At 33.7% G+C, this 19822-nt stretch overlaps 2 protein-coding genes across 2 annotated transcripts; one reads left to right on the forward strand and one right to left on the reverse strand.

Moving 5' to 3' along the window:
- Positions 1-2301: 2301 nt before the first annotated feature.
- Positions 2302-11104, reverse strand: LOC132743952 (uncharacterized). The gene is made up of 2 exons (XM_060732554.1): positions 10701-11104; positions 2302-6679 (listed from the first exon to the last, which is right to left on the reverse strand). The coding sequence occupies exon 2, from the start codon at positions 6661-6663 to the stop codon at positions 2494-2496; it is 4170 nt and encodes a 1389-aa protein (XP_060588537.1). The 5' UTR covers positions 6664-6679; positions 10701-11104; the 3' UTR covers positions 2302-2493.
- Positions 6665-10709, forward strand: LOC132743954 (uncharacterized). The gene is made up of 3 exons (XM_060732555.1): positions 6665-7335; positions 7641-8942; positions 9515-10709. The coding sequence occupies exons 1-2, from the start codon at positions 7071-7073 to the stop codon at positions 8933-8935; spliced, it is 1560 nt and encodes a 519-aa protein (XP_060588538.1). The 5' UTR covers positions 6665-7070; the 3' UTR covers positions 8936-8942; positions 9515-10709.
- Positions 11105-19822: the final 8718 nt, after the last annotated feature.

The raw sequence follows: 19822 nt of genomic DNA on the forward strand, positions 1-19822 counted from the left end.
ACTTGTATTTTATATACCGATAGCACGAAAAAAAGTGAAATATGTGACTCATTATATCAATCAATATTGTACAGTTCTTGTCTATGTTTGTTAAAATTTAAGAAACACAATTAAAGGCCCATTAAGCACTTGAAATGATATCATTTATATAACTCAAAATTTGTTTTACTTTTGGTATCTTATCACATGTTCCAGATTACTAATTGACCCAAAAAATGAACCTTGCTTCCTTTGGTCTTTGGAAATATGTACTATATAAATATTTTAGTAAGTCAGTTTTTTGTATGGAAGTCAAATACTACATGTACTTTGCTTACATTTTGCTACCTTTACAACACTAAACAAATCACTGCGCATTCCTTGCTTATTTCTGCAGCTTTTTCACATCTGAGATCCTCTAAATTCATTACCAAAATATTTACAAACACATAAAGAATAAAGACATTATTAATTTCTGAAGCAAAATGTGCCTTTAATGGAAACTTAAAACATACAAAATATTAACATTTATGCATACATGTATTGACATATACGAAACATTTAAGATGCCCGGATGTATTTATAAGTATGAACCACTTAAGTCTCAATAAAAGTGTTTCAATCATTCGCTTCCTTTTCAACATAGTTTGTTTCCTTCACTAGATAGAAATGTGCAATTTACGTTAATTAGATACCAGTTATGTTTAAAGGGAGAGTATATGATGACTATATTTGTAATAATTCATTTGAATTAGTTCCCTTACTATGTAACTGTGTGATTTTCTCAAAACTAATGATGATTTTGAAAACTTTGATCGGAAGATCATACAAATTATGGAAATAGGTATGTTACTTTGCTTTTTTCATTTGTGGGTAATTTTGTTCCCTGTTCTATTATTCTAGATTCATGCCGAGAATCGGTACAATCTGAAATCGGTCTTAAAACCAAACACTTAGACAAGTGTTGTGCTTTATTGCATGGTCTCTTTAGATTAAGTAATTCAGGAGTTACTGCCCCTTTCTGACAGAGAAAAGGTTATACTCTTCCAATTTATCTAAAATATCACGAATAATATGATTGAGTAATTTCCTTTCTTATTTTAAAGATCTTAACACATGTATAGACTGATATAAAGTAAGAATTATGAGAATGAAATATAAAAGAACTCTTGAAATGAAATCTAAATCATGTTATAATCAATTGTAAAACGTTTTTTTAAAGAATTGTGTTTTATAATATTCTTCTTATGTCATAAGCTTTAGATTCAGTTTATTTCAAAGTGTTTAACAACAAGAAAATATAAATTCTTAATAAAAACTTCTTTTTTTCGCCACATAATGTATTTTAGTAAACAGTCCATATTTTTGTATAGTAAGTGAGAATCAAAATGCATGGAACAACGCTTTTCATTTTACTAAAGTTACATGCATGTAATTTAATTCTCCAAATCAATTCAGAACAAATTGTGCATTTACCTGACCGTATTAAGTAGTTCATGCATTAAAAGAATGAAAACTATTTTCCTTCTGCCATTACACTATAAGTTTAAACCAAAGAGATGTAAATCAAGCAAAGGGATAAATCAGCATATTCCGGGGTTGATTTATACTGGATCCTTTTCAAAACAAAAATAATTAAAAAGGTTTGCCTTCCCGATCTGTATGCGATGTCTGGTCAAACATAGTCACGTTTACGATTCATAAATTCAATCTTGAGAACATGTTGTTAACAAGATTCGGAGAAATTTAAGCTAAACAAAATCTATGGAAATTAAAGTATAATAAATAAATAAAATAAAATTCATACCTCAGATATCAAGACGAATATGTGTATCTTTTTATTTTAAAGATTGAAACATTTTTAAAGTCAAATATATATGGTGACTTAACCAATAAATACACACTTGAATTTAAGGACTCATCTAAAACGTATTTCTACCAATAAACATTGATGTCTCAAAGAAAGGGATAAAATAAAAATTCTAAAATATCCATGATCGAGCTGACAGCTTGTAGTAGTCAAGGGGCGAAGGATAGGCCACTTTTTTTGAGTAAAAAAATGAAATCACCCAAGCGTAACGACAGCGCGCCGCCATATTGGTGTATATCTAGCAGACGCCCTTTTTCCAATTAAAGGTATCGGGCTGGTTAAACCCTCAGTGAAGTAAAATAAGTATTTCATATCAGACGAAAATAATTTAACTCGGCCTTTTGAAATGCAACTACGCTGAAACTAAGCGTACACTTTAAATACAAACGGCCTGTTTTGTTACACACTATTTTATATGCAAAAGTTGACGTGGAGATGTCTACATTCTTAAACTTACAGTCTGTGGGGTAAATAAAACGAACATGAAAAACAGAACAAGATTTTGTGACTTTAGACGTATTTTATTTACAGTTATTACAACATAGATAATGCAAGAAACAAATGTAAAATACATAAATACAATGCATATACTTTCAAGTAAATACGCTAATAATAAACTTAATATTGTGATTCTCAATACATTATTAATAACCGTAAGGGAACGAATTGTAGTTTTCAGAGATCACTCTCTTGTCAAACACAATTTTATAGTCTTTTATTTCTGTCTTTGTTATGATGTGACACATTTCTCTGTTTCTAACGATTTTATTTATGTCTACAACCTTAACGCATTGGTTTTGCATCTGTCCCGTTACCATATCTTTCAGTGTATCAAAATTAATGTCCAGTGAATTCTTAAAATTTAGCGTAATTCCCCGTACTTTACAAATGGAAGATTGACCTTTTTTATTTGGCTTTTCTAAACAATACGCATAGTTCTTAGGCCCCCCTGTCACAAATTTAGTTATTTGATTGTTAGGAACTTCATCTGTTAAATCTCCGAGGAAGTCCCCTAAAGCGGGTTCCCACTGTCCCTGGGAAGAGGTGAACACAACAGAATCAGTGTCACAATACAGAACTCTGTCTCCAAGCGCTTGTAAATAACTATACAATTTCAAACGGGCTTGAGCGGTTGTGTATGCAGCCACAACAACATTGGTTCTACCTGATGTTTCTATGAAATCAGTATTATATGCCCAGTCTAACTGGACTGCTTCATCATTTATGAAGCGTACGTTCTTGATTTCTTGTTGGTCTGAGGTCATCATATCAATGAACTGAACGGGATCATCAATAAAGGTTGTTTGCGTAAGGTTTGAACGTTGTCCAAATTTCCCCCAGAAAGAGTTAAGAATAATTTTAGCTAAAAGTCTCAGACCAGGATTTTCTTCAATCTTATCATAATCTAGTAAAATACCTTCTTTATCAAAATACTCTTGGATGTATTTGTGTCGGTCTGTTTCTGTTTTACACCAGTCTGGCCAACCACTGGCTTCCTGTTTGACTTTCAAAAAAGTATTCACATATTCAGTAAAAAGCCCTCCCGTTTTGGTGTGAGGGTCATATTGAGCCATTTCGTCAAAATGCCATACTTCGTAAACATTTAAAAGTCTATAACCCTGTGATAAAGCCATTTTTACTTCATCAGTAACCCAAGTGCCTGTAATGGCCCTTTCATTGTCATCGTGTTGACATTTTCCATTTTCATAGGTTTCACTGCAAGTACGACAGAGACTGAACATAAGTTTGCCGTTACATTTAGTTGGTAAAACAGGAATATACAGTTTTCTTGGCGGTAGAATCTTACATTTGATTAACCCTTCATAATTACTTAAATTCTCAAAGTTTTCAGTGATTATATTTGGATGGCCTAAGGGTACTTTCCCTGTTTTATTGATGAATGGATACAGAGATGTGACATCAAAGTACTTAATATGAGTATCAGCCGTGGACTCTGCATACATTTTAAATGCTTCAGTGCGTCCACCATGGAAGGCATCTCTCGGTTCTAAGGGCGGCACAATTTCCAAAGATTCGATGTACTTTTTCATGATAGGATTGGATTCTAATTTCTTTCTGAAATCACATTCCCATATACATTCATAAATATACCCTGCAGATTCAAGATACTTTTGCTTATCAAGGGTGTTTGTGTATAATTCAGACATGGATAATCCATTAACCCGATTAATTGTGCTTTTAGAAAAACATTTCGGACAGCCATGCCAGAAATCGCCATGGAATTCTAGAACAACTTTTTGACCTTCAGCTGTTTCATAGTACCCATCAACTTTATAGGGTCCTATTTGTTTCTCCCCCTTATTTCGGCCATGTTGGATATATATCTGCCTTTCAAATGCAAGGTAGGATAACCATTGATAAGCCATGATTGACTGCTTGGCCTCGGGGCGGTAACCATGAGATGGGATGATACCAATAGTTTCATGATTCAAGAAAATACTCCTAAAAACAAGATTACAAGCTGATGCTATTGTAATGCATTTCTCAAATGGGTCTATTCCATCATTATCCGATGTTTGAGTGAGTTCTTTGAACAGTGTTCTGAATTTAAGACAACATTTTCTAAGAATATCAACATCAGATTGACAGTAACGCAATAGTTCTGTCTGCAGTGAGAAGGGTGTGTGCCTATTTATACCGTACCATTCTAAAAACTTTTGACGTGATTCTGGTTTCATACTGTCGGGGTTATAATACTTAATGTCGGGCAGATGATCAAGTTCTACCGAGTAATTTTCTGTCGTATTGAATAGATGTGGAAAGTACCCTTTTGCCAGTTCAGTTTCTCCAAAAGCTTTAGGCATATTTGCAAGGGCCATTGGAATGAAATTCAGAGAATCAATGAATCTTATTTGAAAGATAGGTACTACAATGGACATATATTTTGATCCTGTTGTTATCACCTCGGGCAGAATGGCGTTGTCATACAAAAAATTCATGATGGGATAACTATCATACCCTTTGAAATTATGGCAAAGAACTGTGGCACCCTTATTTTCAACAGTGAATAACCACTTACAGAATGACTCGATAGTATTTGAACCTGAAAACACCCATTCATTGGGACCACATTGTGAACACTTTGAAGAAGAAGTAACTTCAAGATGCATGCAAGCACTACAAACCCTGTGTGCTACACATAAATTTGCCCTATGTTCCATAGATCCACACCAGGACTTTTTACAATTAACACATGTATTGTTAACACCAGGAAGGTAACCAGCAGGGCATTCAAGACGTTTATCCTGTGTGCACTCGAGATCAAAGAAAATATATTTTGTTTGTTTTTCTTTCTTTATATCATTTTCTGCTGGAGTGTCATCATCTTCAACCGGTTGCATGTAGCATAAGTGATTCTCACTAACAAAGTCTTTGCATGTGTCGCAATATTTTTCACCACAAATATGGTCATGTTTATGTTTTGAACAATTAATAAGTTGGCTGCAATGTTTACATCTGTAATACAATTCGCAAGTTGATTTTCCCTTTTCCGTCTTCTTATTGTGCAGATCAAAACAAGTTTGATTTACAAATTTACAGTTGCAGGTTTCACAGAATTGCCAGTCTTCAGACACATCTTCGTGAAGCTTACGGCAGTAATGACATGGGTTATTACACCTATGACGTTCTTCGGTTTGGTATCCTTTCTTACACTTCTGGCAAAAAAAGTTTCTGTTCAAAAATCCTGTCATTGAAGTTATAACGTCATAATGATCATCATGATTGTAAATGTATATAGGTACACCTCCCTCCGGTCCTTGATAAATGATAGCGTTGAAGTGTGCTTTAGACACTACGTGGATCTGATAGTTCAAAATGGTCGCCTGGAATTTTTTCACTTCTTCTATTCCGCATTTACCAAGTGGCACGTCCGCTTTTTGGTGAAGTTCTATGGCCAAGTCTTGTTGTATTTGACGGCCTCGGCGAATATTGTCCCACTGCGGGTGTTTTTCAACACGGGCAACGGCAGTCACTAAGGCTCTCGCTAAGCATAGCTCATCTTTATTTTTTATTTGTATTACACTTTTCTTGTTCTGTAACATTTGCGTAATGTCTACTGTTGGTTTCATTCTGTATCCTGAGCCTGTAACGTTTGAAACATGAACCAGTTCGATACCAAATGTCTCATCAACCACAAATTGTTCGTATGATTGCAGGACCCTTTCTATTTCCGACAAAAGCCTATCTACAGTAAGAGCTGATCTTGGCATAAATCTCAACACAATTGGATAGTCCAGTTCTGGATTATCCATGGACACCCTCACTAAATCATTGGCTGGAATATTTTCTGTAATTGTTGACAATATAGACTGAAATATTACTTTCAGTGTTTTTAAAATATTTTGTAGATCTCTCACTTCCAAGTCCTTGATTTTAATCTTATAGTAAGACGCCGTGGTGTTGAACTTTTCAATTCGCCTTTCGTTTATTTTCTCCATTTTATAGTATTCCGAGGCATTATCCTTTGGTGTTAATTTTTGTCGTTTTCCTGTGCTATTATGTTCGTTATCACCATGAGTTCTTTTCATTCCACCGCCAGATTGATTTTCATGTTGTGAAAAATGTTCATCAAGCGCATCTTTCCTTGTAAACACTTTAAGACATTCTGGACAATGATGGGTATTCTCGTCGGCATGTTTCTTCATATGACGATCTAAGTTCTGTTTTCTATTAAAAGACTTCTTGCAGCTAGGGCAAGTAAATTTTTGCCAATGATTTTCTGTTCTTCTATGCCGGAGCAACTGACTTAGTTTAGTAAAACTAGCTCCACACTGTTCGCAGGTATAAGCCATGTTGACTGTTGTACGACTGAAATGATAATAAAAAATGAATATTAGTCTCGAGTTAAATAATAAAATCTGAAAAAAAGATATTTACACAAATATTAGTTTTTTGTCTTAATTTTGGTACAAAAAGAATGTAATTAACAAAGCCTACAAAAAAAGCCAGGCGAGACCACAGAATGCCAGGCGAGACTACAAAAACCCAGGCGAGACTAAAGATTTACCTTAATTATTCTTGTATGTTCGAACACTTCAGTGTTCAAACTAGAAATGAAATTTGGTATCAGTTTATGGACCTTTTATACTCATGTGTACTTGGTGAAGGCATATAATTGGTTGATGTTTTAACAATTAGTATAAATAGAGGTTATAAAACAACATCATATCATTTTTAAGATAGCCATCAGAGAGTCAACATGTATTCTACACAGTGCCCAGACTGTTACAAGGGATTTAGTAGAAAAGATGCGATGTTGCGACACTTTAAACAGAAACATAATGTGTCTGTGAACACAACAGTGCAAGAAGGAGCGCCTCCACCACCACCACCACAAGGGGCGCTTCCACCACCACCACCACCACAAGGAGAACTTCCACCACCATCACCACCACCACGACAACAACAACAAGAAAACTTTGTGTTTCTACATCCATTTACTATGATGATATCGGGTCCCACAGGTAATTTTATTTTACTTTTTTGTTGGCTTTTGTAGCATAAATATTGCTCAATTTTATCACAAATATCTACACATTTTGGGAAATTCTAACTCAGTTTGTTTGACGCTAGTTTCTAACTGTTTTTTTTTTCGGACTTTTTTTAAAACAGTTTTTGTACATTTTTAACACGATTTGTTGACTTTTATTACAAAAAAAAAATTGTAGTGTTTTTTTTTCAACTTTTTTTTATGCTTAAAATTTTCCCCTAAAAGTCTTTTGTACTACATTTTATTAAAAATACTAATTCTTTTTCTTCAATTTTTCAGCTTGTGGAAAGACAACAATGGTTAAAAAGTTATTGGAGAATCACAACTCAAAAATTCAGCCTAGTATACAAAGAATCGTATGGCTATACAAACGATGGCAACCGTTATACACGACAATACAAAGTTTTGTATTACCAAGGATAGAATTTATAAAGGGTATTCCATCCGATTTGGACGATGACGAGTTCTTCAACCCTCGAATTAACAATTTGCTAATTCTGGATGATTTATTCTCTGAATCTGGCAAAGATAAGAGGATTACAGATTTGTTCACAGAGGGTTCTCACCATAGATCTCTCTCCGTGATTTCTATCAACCAGAATTTGTTTGGAAACAAAGATCCTACACAGCGCCGAAATTGTCATTATTTAGTGTTGTTTAACAATCCAGTAGATAAACAATCAATGATGACACTGGCTCGGCAAATGTACCCTGGTCAAAGTGATATACTTTTAAAGCAATTTGCCAGTGCTACCAAGTATCCTTATGGATATTTATTGGTGGATTTAAAACCATTTACACCAGAAAATCAGAGACTTAGAAGCGTCAGACAAAATAATCAACATTCAGACTACAAGGGTCACGTGACCCTCCAAGAACCTATAAAAGATGAAGTTGTCCCTGAAGCAAATCATTCTGCAATTGGATTACAAACTGGTCACATCGAGGATTACTTAGAGCCTAAGAAGTCGCAGGATAATTACGAAAATAATTCGGAAGAAATCATGGAAAATAAGGGACAGGCTTGTGACGATTGTGGTCAATTATTTGATACTGTTCATGACGTGCAAAGACATGTCAAAAGCGGATGGTGTCCCGAACACAGGGAATCAAGGAAACGAAAACACGAGGAGTTGAGCGATAGCGAGCATGAAGAAGATTCTGTAGAAGATAATGAGGCTTACGTTAATATATGGAAACGAGCCAGAAAAGCAAATGATGAAAAATTCGACAGAATATACAACAAATTTGTTGATGACGGAGAAGAAAGTGATGAAGCACAAGAAATGGCTGAAGAACGCATTCAGCCTTACAACGAAAAGATGTTTTTCGATAACTATACAATGTTAATTGACAATTTTATATTGCCACTTAGGAACAGTGATCTGCACAACAACATTATGGCTCAGATTTATAAATCGATTTCAAAAGGTTTACACAAAACTAAAGCCGTGCAAAAAGTATTGAAAAAGCATAAGACTGAATTTGAAGATTTATTTGAGATGGAATTAAGCGACGACGAAGAAAGCGATGACGAAGAAAGTGACGTCAGTGAGGCGGAAACTGAAGACTAATATATAGGTTCGTAAAGTTATATTAATTTCATTTCTATTTTTGACACTACACAGTAAACATGGCTCCATGGGAGGATTACTTAAAGAAAATATATTTTGACCCAAAACACCCAGCTGCATTTGCTGGGCCACAAAAACTGTACAAATTAGTTAAAAATGAAGGAAAATTTAATATCGGGATGCACAGAATACGCAAATTCTTGCATAATCAGGAATCTTACAGCTTACACAAACCGGTTAGGAGACATTTTCAGAGGAATCATGTTGTTAGTGCGGGTAAAGACGATTTATGGATGGCTGACTTAATAGATATGGTGAAGTTTGCAGATTGGAACAAAGGATTCAAATACATCCTATTGGTGATTGATACATTCTCCAAATATGTGTGGCTACAGCCTTTAAAATACAAAACGGGTGAAGATGTAGCCAAAGCATTTCAGAAGATTTTTGAAACTTCAAAACGATCGCCGGCCAAATTAATGACTGACAAAGGTTTGTATTATTTGTCAAGCGTTATTTTACATTTTCATGTATATGACCTTTTTAACAATTACTACACATATCGTTATTTATTTTCAGGTCAAGAATTTAAAGCGAAGAAAGTGCAAGATCTTATGAAGAAAGAACAAATTCATTACTTTCCGACGCAAAATGAAACTAAGGCATCGACATCTGAGAGGGCCATTTTAACGATAAAAACTAGACTTATGCGCTACTTATCCTACAAAGATAGCAGTACATTTTTGCCAATATTACAAGACATAGCTGACAGCTACAACCATTCCTATCATCGAACTATTGGAATGAGACCCGCAGACGTCAAAGACAGTAATCAAGAAGAAGTGAGATTAGCAACATACATTGCTCAAAATCCTAAAAACCGTAAACCGAATATAAAACTCAAACCCTTCAAATTTAAAGTAGGCGACTATGTTCGTATTAGTCATCTGAAGACAATATTCACTAGAGCATATGATCAAACATACTCTGGCGAAGTGTTTAAAGTGCATAAACGTTATCACAGAGGTACATTACCAATTTATAGACTCCGTGATTTACAAGAGGAGGATATTAAAGGTACATTCTATCAAAGTGAACTTCAGAGAATAGACATTGATCTTGATCAAACATGGAACATAGAGAAAGTATTAAAAACCCGAGGAAAAGGACGCAATAAACAATATTTGGTGAAATGGAAATATTATCCGCGTAAATTTAACAGTTGGATAAAAGGTTCTGACTTAAATTAACATAATCTTAACGTGTTTCTGATGCATGAGTTAAATATTTACTATCTGTATAAATATTACCTTTCCTTTGTATTTATGTCGTAATTTTACCAAGTATTTGTTAAAACAGTTTGTAAACAAAATGTTCATACAATGTAATGTATTGAAAATAAAATTGTATAAATGTACATAAACCTTTGTTATCATTTTTTTTAATTTATATCGATACTGATATACTGTATGCGCAGCGAAGCGATAAACCAGTGTCGTCTGCTATAAGACCGTTAAAATGTTAACAAACATAAACCGTCGTCTGCTGATAAAATCTTCTGCTCATTCAATTGACTTTAACCCCTGTTCTTAAACCTCAGTAGGTTTAACGTTTTACATCAGCTGTCTATGTAAACGATGTTGTCCCTACCACGGCCAAAGTGAAATGAGCGAAAAATAAAATCCAATAAACAATACAGTTATCTGATTGGTTAATGAATAGTCGATCTCTGTAAAATTGGGGAAAAATAAAATAAAATATTTACCTGTATGAATGGCTTTCGCTTTAAAATAATAGAGTACCGATGTGTATCTTTCGATGTAAACAGCTAAAGTGATAGTAAATTATTGGAAAACGATTTAAATATCTCAAAAAAAATGTAAACGAGACCGCAAAGGACTATCAACGGAAAAGTCGTCTGCTTTATACTACCAAAGTTTAAAAATAACGTCGTCTGCTATGTGTTTTATTTAAACATGTCAATAAAGAATGGCGGTTTCTTTAAACTTTAAATCAAATGGTTGTGCCTTATACAAATAGTTATAAAATGGCGGATTATTGGGAAAAACTTCGTCTGCTAGATATACACCAATATGGCGGCGCGCTGTCGTTACGCTTGGGTGATTTCATTTTTTTACTCAAAAAAAGTGGCCTATCCTTCGCCCCTTGACTACTGCTTGTTCTGAAAAAAGGTTCAAAAATATCTTTTGTTTGCCCTTATTTTGAGACTTAAGTCTGTATGAATGTTCTTCTGTAACAATTAAGATTCATCATCAAGATTTAAACAACATAAATCTTATAGCATGTATAAACATGTCATTTCTGCTGAAAACTTAATTGGGAAATGTATGACACTCTTTAGCATGCGGCAACCAAATCTTTTAGGAATGTGAACAAAGATATGTTACTAGACTTTTTTAGGAGATCTATAGATATCTGTTTTAAGTGCATTGCCGTGGATTATTATACTTATTAATACATTACTCTTAAAGTCAGGAAATTCATACTTATACATGTAAATGCATGTACAAATCAACATCCCATTTGACGATAATATATTTTTGACTTCATATTTGAAAGTCACAAGAAGGGTCATTCAAATATAATACAGAAACAGTGAAAAAGTAACCTCAAATATCTCCAGGGTTTCTCATGGTATACCTCAAATACACTATTCATTCGAGAAACAATATTGATTATACTCGTACTTTAATTTAAACTACGTCGCCTACATATCATGTGGTTGTCAAGTGATTAACACGTGACTTTTGAGCAGCCGACAGGATACAGACACTTGAATAATTATTTTCATATTAAAGGCACGTCATGCCTCGGAAATGAATAAATTTTACTTCATAAGAAATGGCAAATATGAATTTTATAATGTTTAAGTAATGGTTTAAGAGAATGTTGGAAGCTTATTACCTGAAGAAAGTAGCGATAGATGTGGAATAATGTGTCCTAAAGGTAGCAAAATGTAAACACAGTTGTATTTTGACTTCCATACAAAATACTTATTCACTACAACTGTACTTATTGCCAAAAGCAAAGATAAAAACGATGGTTTAAGTAATTGGCCAATGGGTAACTTGTTTGATACTATTAAACTAAAATCAAAATTTATAAAAAAATAAAGAGAAATAAAAAAAGAAAACATTTCTAAGGCATAATGGGCCTTTAAGTGTACAAATACTTTTAGCTTGATCTGAGGAATTAGCAATAAGAATGTATAAAATAAGTCATTCGATGGAACAACAGTTTTTGTTTATCATTGCCTTATATTTTAACTGGCAGTCATTATGTTCCTTAAAAAAACATGTTCTCCCGATTGTAAACGAGGAAAGTATAAATTATTGCTTTCATAAAATCATCTCAAAACTTTGAAAATTACGTTAACATAAATGCCTGTACTATATTCATAAACAATGTTAAACATTTATAAGTTTTAAAACTAAACAACTTTATGAAGGAAGTTTAATAACGTAACCTTCAGAAGACAGCTGACTTGTGAAGGGAGAAAACTGGTATAAATACGACACTGGGACAACCAGGATTGTCTCCCTTTTAATAAACTGCATTAATGAAATATGTATGCCTATTATTATATTATAATACAAGAAAAAAAGAAATATTTTTTCATTCTGGCATGCTCATTACAAACACCTGACGTCATTTATCTTGAAATATGAACCGATCATCAGGCCAGGCGTTATTTCTCTCTAATTGTTAGTTGTCTCCTCATCGATGATTCAGAAATTTCATGAAATTAGAAGTCGGCAAACGTAGAAATTGGAAATTCCACGAAAGCGTGTTAAAGCATTTTTAACTATAGTCAAACCGTGCTATGAAATGGTAACTGAAATATCGCCAGTAATCATCAATTAAACTTAAACAAGTAAAATCAGTTAAAATAAATATAAAAAAAGAAAGACTTAAATAAAAGTTAAATTTATACGGACCATTATCACATTTATACTGATGGAAGTAAAGACCCGGATGCTGGATTAGCAGGAGCAGGGAATAAAGAATATGACAAAAATGGAGTAATGATTTAAGAAACTAAAATAAACAAACAAATCATTATTATGAAGTGACAGCTATTTATCGAGCACAATAATTAATAAGAAGGGGAAAAAAGATGAACAGCAATATTTACAGCTAGTTTAAGTGTTAAAAAAATCAATCAAAACCGGCTTCTTAAAAAAATAGTTTTGGTCAAAAGTATCATAAAAAATAGTTCTGCGTAACTTATGAAAATCCTTTTATAAACGCTAGTATTGGTACCCAGTTATATTGGTGTTGTGGGGAAAGAACAAGCACTAATGGAAAATCTTATATTAACGAAAGAATGGGTACATAGTTATATTGGTGTTGTGGGGTATGAACAAGCACTAATGGAAAATCTTATATTAACGATAGTATGGGTACCCAGTTATATTGATGTTGTGGGGAATGAACAAGCACTAATGGAAAATCTTATATTAACGGTAGTATGGGTACCCAGTTATATTGGTTTTGTGGGGAATGGACAAGCACTAATGGAAAATCTTATATTAACGGTAGTATGGGTACCCAGTTATATTGATGTTGTGGGGAATGAACAAGCACTAATGGAAAATCTTATATTAACGATAGTATGGGTACCCAGTTATATTGGTGTTGTGGGGAATGAACAAGCACTAATGGAAAATCTTATATTAACGGTAGTATGGGTACCCAGTTATATTGATGTTGTGGGGAATGAACAAGCACTAATGGAAAATCTTATATTAACGATAGTATGGGTACCCAGTTATATTGGTGTTGTGGGGAATGAACAAGCACTAATGGAAAACCTTATATTAACGATAGTATGGGTACCCAGTTATATTGGTGTTGTGGGTAAAGAACAAGCACTAATGGAAAATCATATATTAACGATAGTATGGGTACCCAGTTATATTGGTGTTGTGGGGTAAGAACAAGCACTAATTGAAAACCTTATATTAACGATAGTATGGGTACCCAGTCAAATTGGTCTTATTTTGAATGAACAATTCTATAAATGCGCAAAAAGTGCAAGCACTGAGTGCATCACATCAGACGCAGCACTTAGTATAAAAGAAGTATACAGTATAATTAATATATAGAAAAGTGATAGAAAAATGAAAAAGAATTATGGAACGAACACTGTGAAATAAATAATAAAGTTCTAAATAAACAAGGTACCGCCTACAAAACTGGTATCATACCATAAACGAAAATTTGATGAAATATATAAGCGCTTAAAAGTTAACCATTCAAAACTTTAAGGTCACTCATTAATAGCCCGCATGTAATTGAACACTTATTCTTCAATTGCGCATGCCATTCTGTGCATGAATGGAATCCTGCATACTAAGGCTTGGAGTAAAAATACTTTTTGATCCGCCGTTTGTAATAGCCACAGTATTTAAATTATAAAATATATACAATTTACAAATACAATTTAATGTTTTTCTATGGATAGAATTACATAAATTATCGCATAAAGGATTGCCACTTGATAAAGTTTGGTATGGTCTGCCGGGGATTTGTCTATGTGTGTGGAACTAAGCAGGGTAAGCTTTATTTTGCAAAGTATCGAAATGTATTCATATGGCACAGTACACCACTTGGCTAATAACTAAGGCTCCCACGTTTTCAATTTTTTGTAAACGTTTACACGACTGCTAAGAACCGAAACGATACCGTTTAAACCGTGGTACCTCTATGTACTATACACACCATGTATTTGAGTCGCCAAATGATGTCTTTCTTTCTATTTTTAATACATGTACAAATAAAGAATGTGCAAGGCTCATCACGATTGAGTCAGCACACATTTTTTGCATTGTAACCCCATTTTTTACCAAAAATGTATTATGTCACGAGCAATTTTGCACGGTAATGCTGTGTGGAGGGTTGTAAACACCCATTTTCCGTTTGTTTACTTTGGAATAAACCACTAGAATTGATAAAATCCATGATTACAGGCAAAGATTAAGAAATTTTGTAACACAATATGGTCATTTCGATTAAACGGTAAACAATATCGTAAACGTTTATGAATGAAAATCGAAACGTATCCGTTTAAACGTGTAATCGTGGGGGCCTTACTAATAACGTCATGGGATTTGACTGTTTCCAAAGGATATTGTTAATATCCAAAGGAATATTAAGTTTTGATTTGCAAAATCGGTTTGTTGTTGAGTTTCTGGGTGAATGATGGCTCATCATTTTCAAGAGTAATATTTTTTTTTTCAATTAATAATCATAATAAAGTGGAACAACTTCATGTCATCAGCATCTCTATAAGAAAAATAGTTATCCATCTCTTCTTTGTCACTGTGAAATAGTTGAAATTAATTAACATTTTGAATGACAGTAATGACTTATCATTCATACCGACACAGGACGGACTAATAATGCATGCTGATACAAGACTGACTAATTGTTCGTACTGAAGCATGACGGTCTAATTTGTCATACTGACACTGGACTGACTTTTCATTTATATTGATGCTTGACTGAAAATTCATTCATACTGGCGTAGGACTAACTTATAATCAATACTAACGCATGGGTGACTGATAATTGATACCGACACTGGACTGACCTACATTCAAACTGACGCGGGACGGATTAATCATTCATACTGACGCAGAACTGACAAATCATTCATACTTAAGCCAGACAAACTAATCATTCATACTGACGGTTGACTGAATATTTATTCATACTGGTGTAGGACTGACTAATTATACATACAGACGCATAACTGGCTAAATTTATCGTTCTTATGCTGGATTGATTTGTTCTTTACAAACAATTTTTACAACGGGCGATATACTTGCACTCGACTAATATAATATTTATACAATCCTCTATCCTGACGCTGAAGTGACAAACCCATAAAGCTTTACCGTAACTGTGTTGCAGCGGTTAGCACAATAATTGTGTGGCAGCGGTTCACCATAACTGTGTTGCATAATTTAATCAACTGTGTTCAGCGTATTTAAGAATCAATTAATACTTAACATTTTTACAACGGGCGATATACTTGCACTCGACTAATATAATATTTATACAATCCTCTATCCTGACGCTGAAGTGACAAACCCTTTATACTGTGTTGTTGCGCTTTACCGTAACTGTGTTGCAGCGGTTAGCACAATAATTGTGTGGCAGCGGTTCACCATAACTGTGTTGCATAATTTAATCAACTGTGATCAGCGTATTTAAGAATCAATTAATACTTAACAAGTTATATGCGATTAATGACCTATTTTTGTTAATTTACAATTGTAAGTGTCGATTTAAGTGCAATCTGCAACATAAAAATTATATTATCGATAACTTGACAACATTTTACTTTTAAAATTTTATTAGAAGTTGGCATGAATCTGCTCCAAGGCTCTCTTTAAATAAAACATTACTCGATCATATGAAGCAATTGTTATAATAAAGTTTTGTGTGCCAAACTAAACCTGCGTGAATTCGGTCAATCGTGCTATTTTTTTTTTAGAGATTTGTAGATTTGTAATCACAGATATATACATAATCGTATCAAGATTTTGTTTAAATACAAGCAGTACAAGTTCATGAACATAACCCCGAGTTCGCCTCAATTTTTTCACAAGTTTTCGTCCCCCTTCTATAAGCTTCTTTCGTAGATATCATGACGTCTGGCCACTTTTTAGACAAGTAACTAAACAAGTGCTAGCCGCGTCAGTTAAATTTCCACAAGGTGAAAGAACAATAGATTTGCAATCGTGCCTATGTAGTCTCCTGTTTTATGGTATCTACGCTGGTTTTCGATGCTTTAGAGGAAACGTACTTCGTAAGACATACTATAAGCGATGTTGAGGACATAGTACAGAACGAATCCTCCCGCTGCCAGAAAGTAGTTTTTGCTGTCGATTCACAATATTTCAATGCTATGTTTCTGCCGGGAATGAGCGAATGTTACGACGGCGTTTTGCATCTGCAAGAGAATGAAAAATTAACTTTTGATTAATATAATTATACTTGATGTTATCTATTCTGGAAAACTCAACATTAAAATTTTGTTCGGAGAACACAGAGAATTTAACGCGTGCGTCGACTCTGTTTCAAACTAGTGTTCTGCATGAAATGCAAAGAGTTTCTAATTGCTCACCTAACCAATGAAAACTGTAAATAAAAGGCGAAACGCATGAGTGTAAAAACTTGCCAGAAAATCTTGATATGAGATCCTAGAAAACTTTACAGATATATGTCAAACTGAAGACTATACTGTGTTAGACATGGAAAAAATGTTTGAAATAATAAATGACGTACACAAGTTACAAATATAGAAATTGTCTGCGATTCTGTTTTCCGGTATAGATCTAGTATCGATTTTAAATAGTATAAATTATAAAAAGGAGCAGATAGCTCTTGCAAACATACTGGCACATTCGATTGTTACAACGCAAAAACGATAAGTATGTAACATATAGATGACTTGTTTTAAACCTTACATCATACACGTAGATGTTTAATATCCCTTCTTTCATTACAGTTTAAAGCCTCCAGATGAGCAAAACTATTTCAAGAAAATAAACCTAGTAAAATGTACAAAAATTTCCAGAAAAAAAAAAAAAAAAAATATTTACCATGTCACAATTCAAGAAATAGTTTACATGTCATATTCAGTTAATAACTGATTTTACAGTATTTATCACCATACATCTAATGTGTGACTACGCATCTAGTAGTGACTGCTTTTTTGCATTCATGTTTCGAACTATTTTTTTGTATTTGGTTTTAAAAAATCTTATGTGCGGTTTGCATTTTTGTTTACGTGAAAGTTATTTACTTTTTAAAACATTTCAAACATTTCCTCTAAAATTCAACGCTGCAAGAGTGTTATTTATTTATTGATCACATATTTGCCAGAAGGTTTTCTAAGAAATTAATATATCATTAATTAATATAATTATTATTATTTGTTATTAGTATTATAATAAATATATATGTTTCCAAATCTGCTAGTATATAATAATTATTGTCGATGGTATAATTATCTATATATTTATTATTATTAATATCATTATAATTATTATTATTATAGAAACGGATATACATACATTGAACACACTTTGAAATAGTACAAAGGGAAATAATAACCAAGAAACATCGCTATTAATCAATATATCTCATAAAGCTTATACAATTAAATGAAAATTATCTGTCTATTATCGATTCAAGTTATGGCATTATGTTCAAAATTGATTTATGTTATAGAAGATGGGTTCTATAAAACAACAGGTTTGATATATCCGATGGTTTTATGATGTACGGGTTATATGATACCTCTGGTTCAATGATACCATGGGTTCTAAGAAACAACAGGTTTGATATATCCGATAATTCTATGATGTACGGTTATATGATACTTCTGGTTCAATGATACCATGGGTTCTATGAAACAACAGGTTTGATATATCCGATGTTTCTATGATGTACGGGTTATATGATACCTCTGGTTCAATGATACCATGGTTTCTATGAAACAACAGGTTTGACATATCCGATGGTTCTTTGATGTACGGGTTATATGATACCTCTGGTTCAATGATACCATGGGTTCTATGAAACAACAGGTTGATATATCCGTTGGTTCTATGATGTACGGGTTATATGATACCTCTGGTTCAATGATGCCATGGTTTCTAGGAAACAACAGGTTTGATATATCCGATGGTTCTTTGATGTACGGGTTATATGATACTTCTGGTTCAATGATACCATGGGTTCTATGAAACAACAGGTTTGATATATCCGATAATATAATTCTATGATGTACTGGTTATATGATACCCCTTGTTCAATGATACCATGGGTTCTATGAAACAACGGGTTTGATATCTCCGATTGTTCTATGGTGTACGGGTTATATGATACCTCTGGTTCAATGATACCATGGGTTCTAAGAAACAACAGGTTTGCTATATCCGATGGTTATATGATGTACGGATTATATGATACCTCTGGTTCAAAGATGCCATGGGTTCTATGAAACAAGAGGTTGATATATCCGTTGGTTCTATGATGTACGGGTAACATGATACCTCTGGTTCAATGATGCCATGGCTTCTATGAAACAACAGGTTTGATATATCCGATGGTTCTTTGATGTACGGGTTATATGATACCTCTGGTTCAATGATACCATGGGTTCTATGAAACAACAGGTTTGATATCTCCGATTGTTCTATGATGTACGGGCTATATGATACTTCTGATTCAATGATACCACGGGTTCTATGAAACAACAGGTTTGATATATCCGATAATTCTATGATGTACTGGTTATATGATACCCCTGGTTCAATGATGCCATGGGTTCTATGAAACAACGGGTTTGATATCTCCGATGGTTCTATGGTGTACGGGTTATATGATACCTCTGGTTCAATGATACCATGGGTTTTATGAAACAACAGGTTTGATATCTCCGATGGTTCTAGTATGTACGGGTTATATGATACTTCTGGTTCAATGATGCCATGGGTTCTATGAAACAACAGGTTTGATATATCCGATAATTCTATGATGTACGGTTATATGATACTTCTGGTTCAATGATACCATGGGTTCTATGAAACAACAGGTTTGATGAATCCGAGGTTCTATGATGTACGGGTTATATGATACTTCTGGTTCAATGATACCATGGGTTCTATGAAACAACAGGTTTGATAAATCCGATTGTTCTATGATGCACGGGCTATATGATACCTCTGGTTCAATGATACCATGGTCTCTATGAAACAACAGGTTTGATATATCCGATAATTCTATGATGAACGGGTTATATGATACCTCTGGTTCAATGATACCATGGGTTCTATGAAACAACAG

This window comes from Ruditapes philippinarum, unplaced genomic scaffold (assembly GCF_026571515.1).
Source record: "Ruditapes philippinarum isolate M1 unplaced genomic scaffold, ASM2657151v2 ctg7319_1_1_1_1, whole genome shotgun sequence".
NCBI classification, from domain to species: domain Eukaryota; kingdom Metazoa; phylum Mollusca; class Bivalvia; order Venerida; family Veneridae; genus Ruditapes; species Ruditapes philippinarum.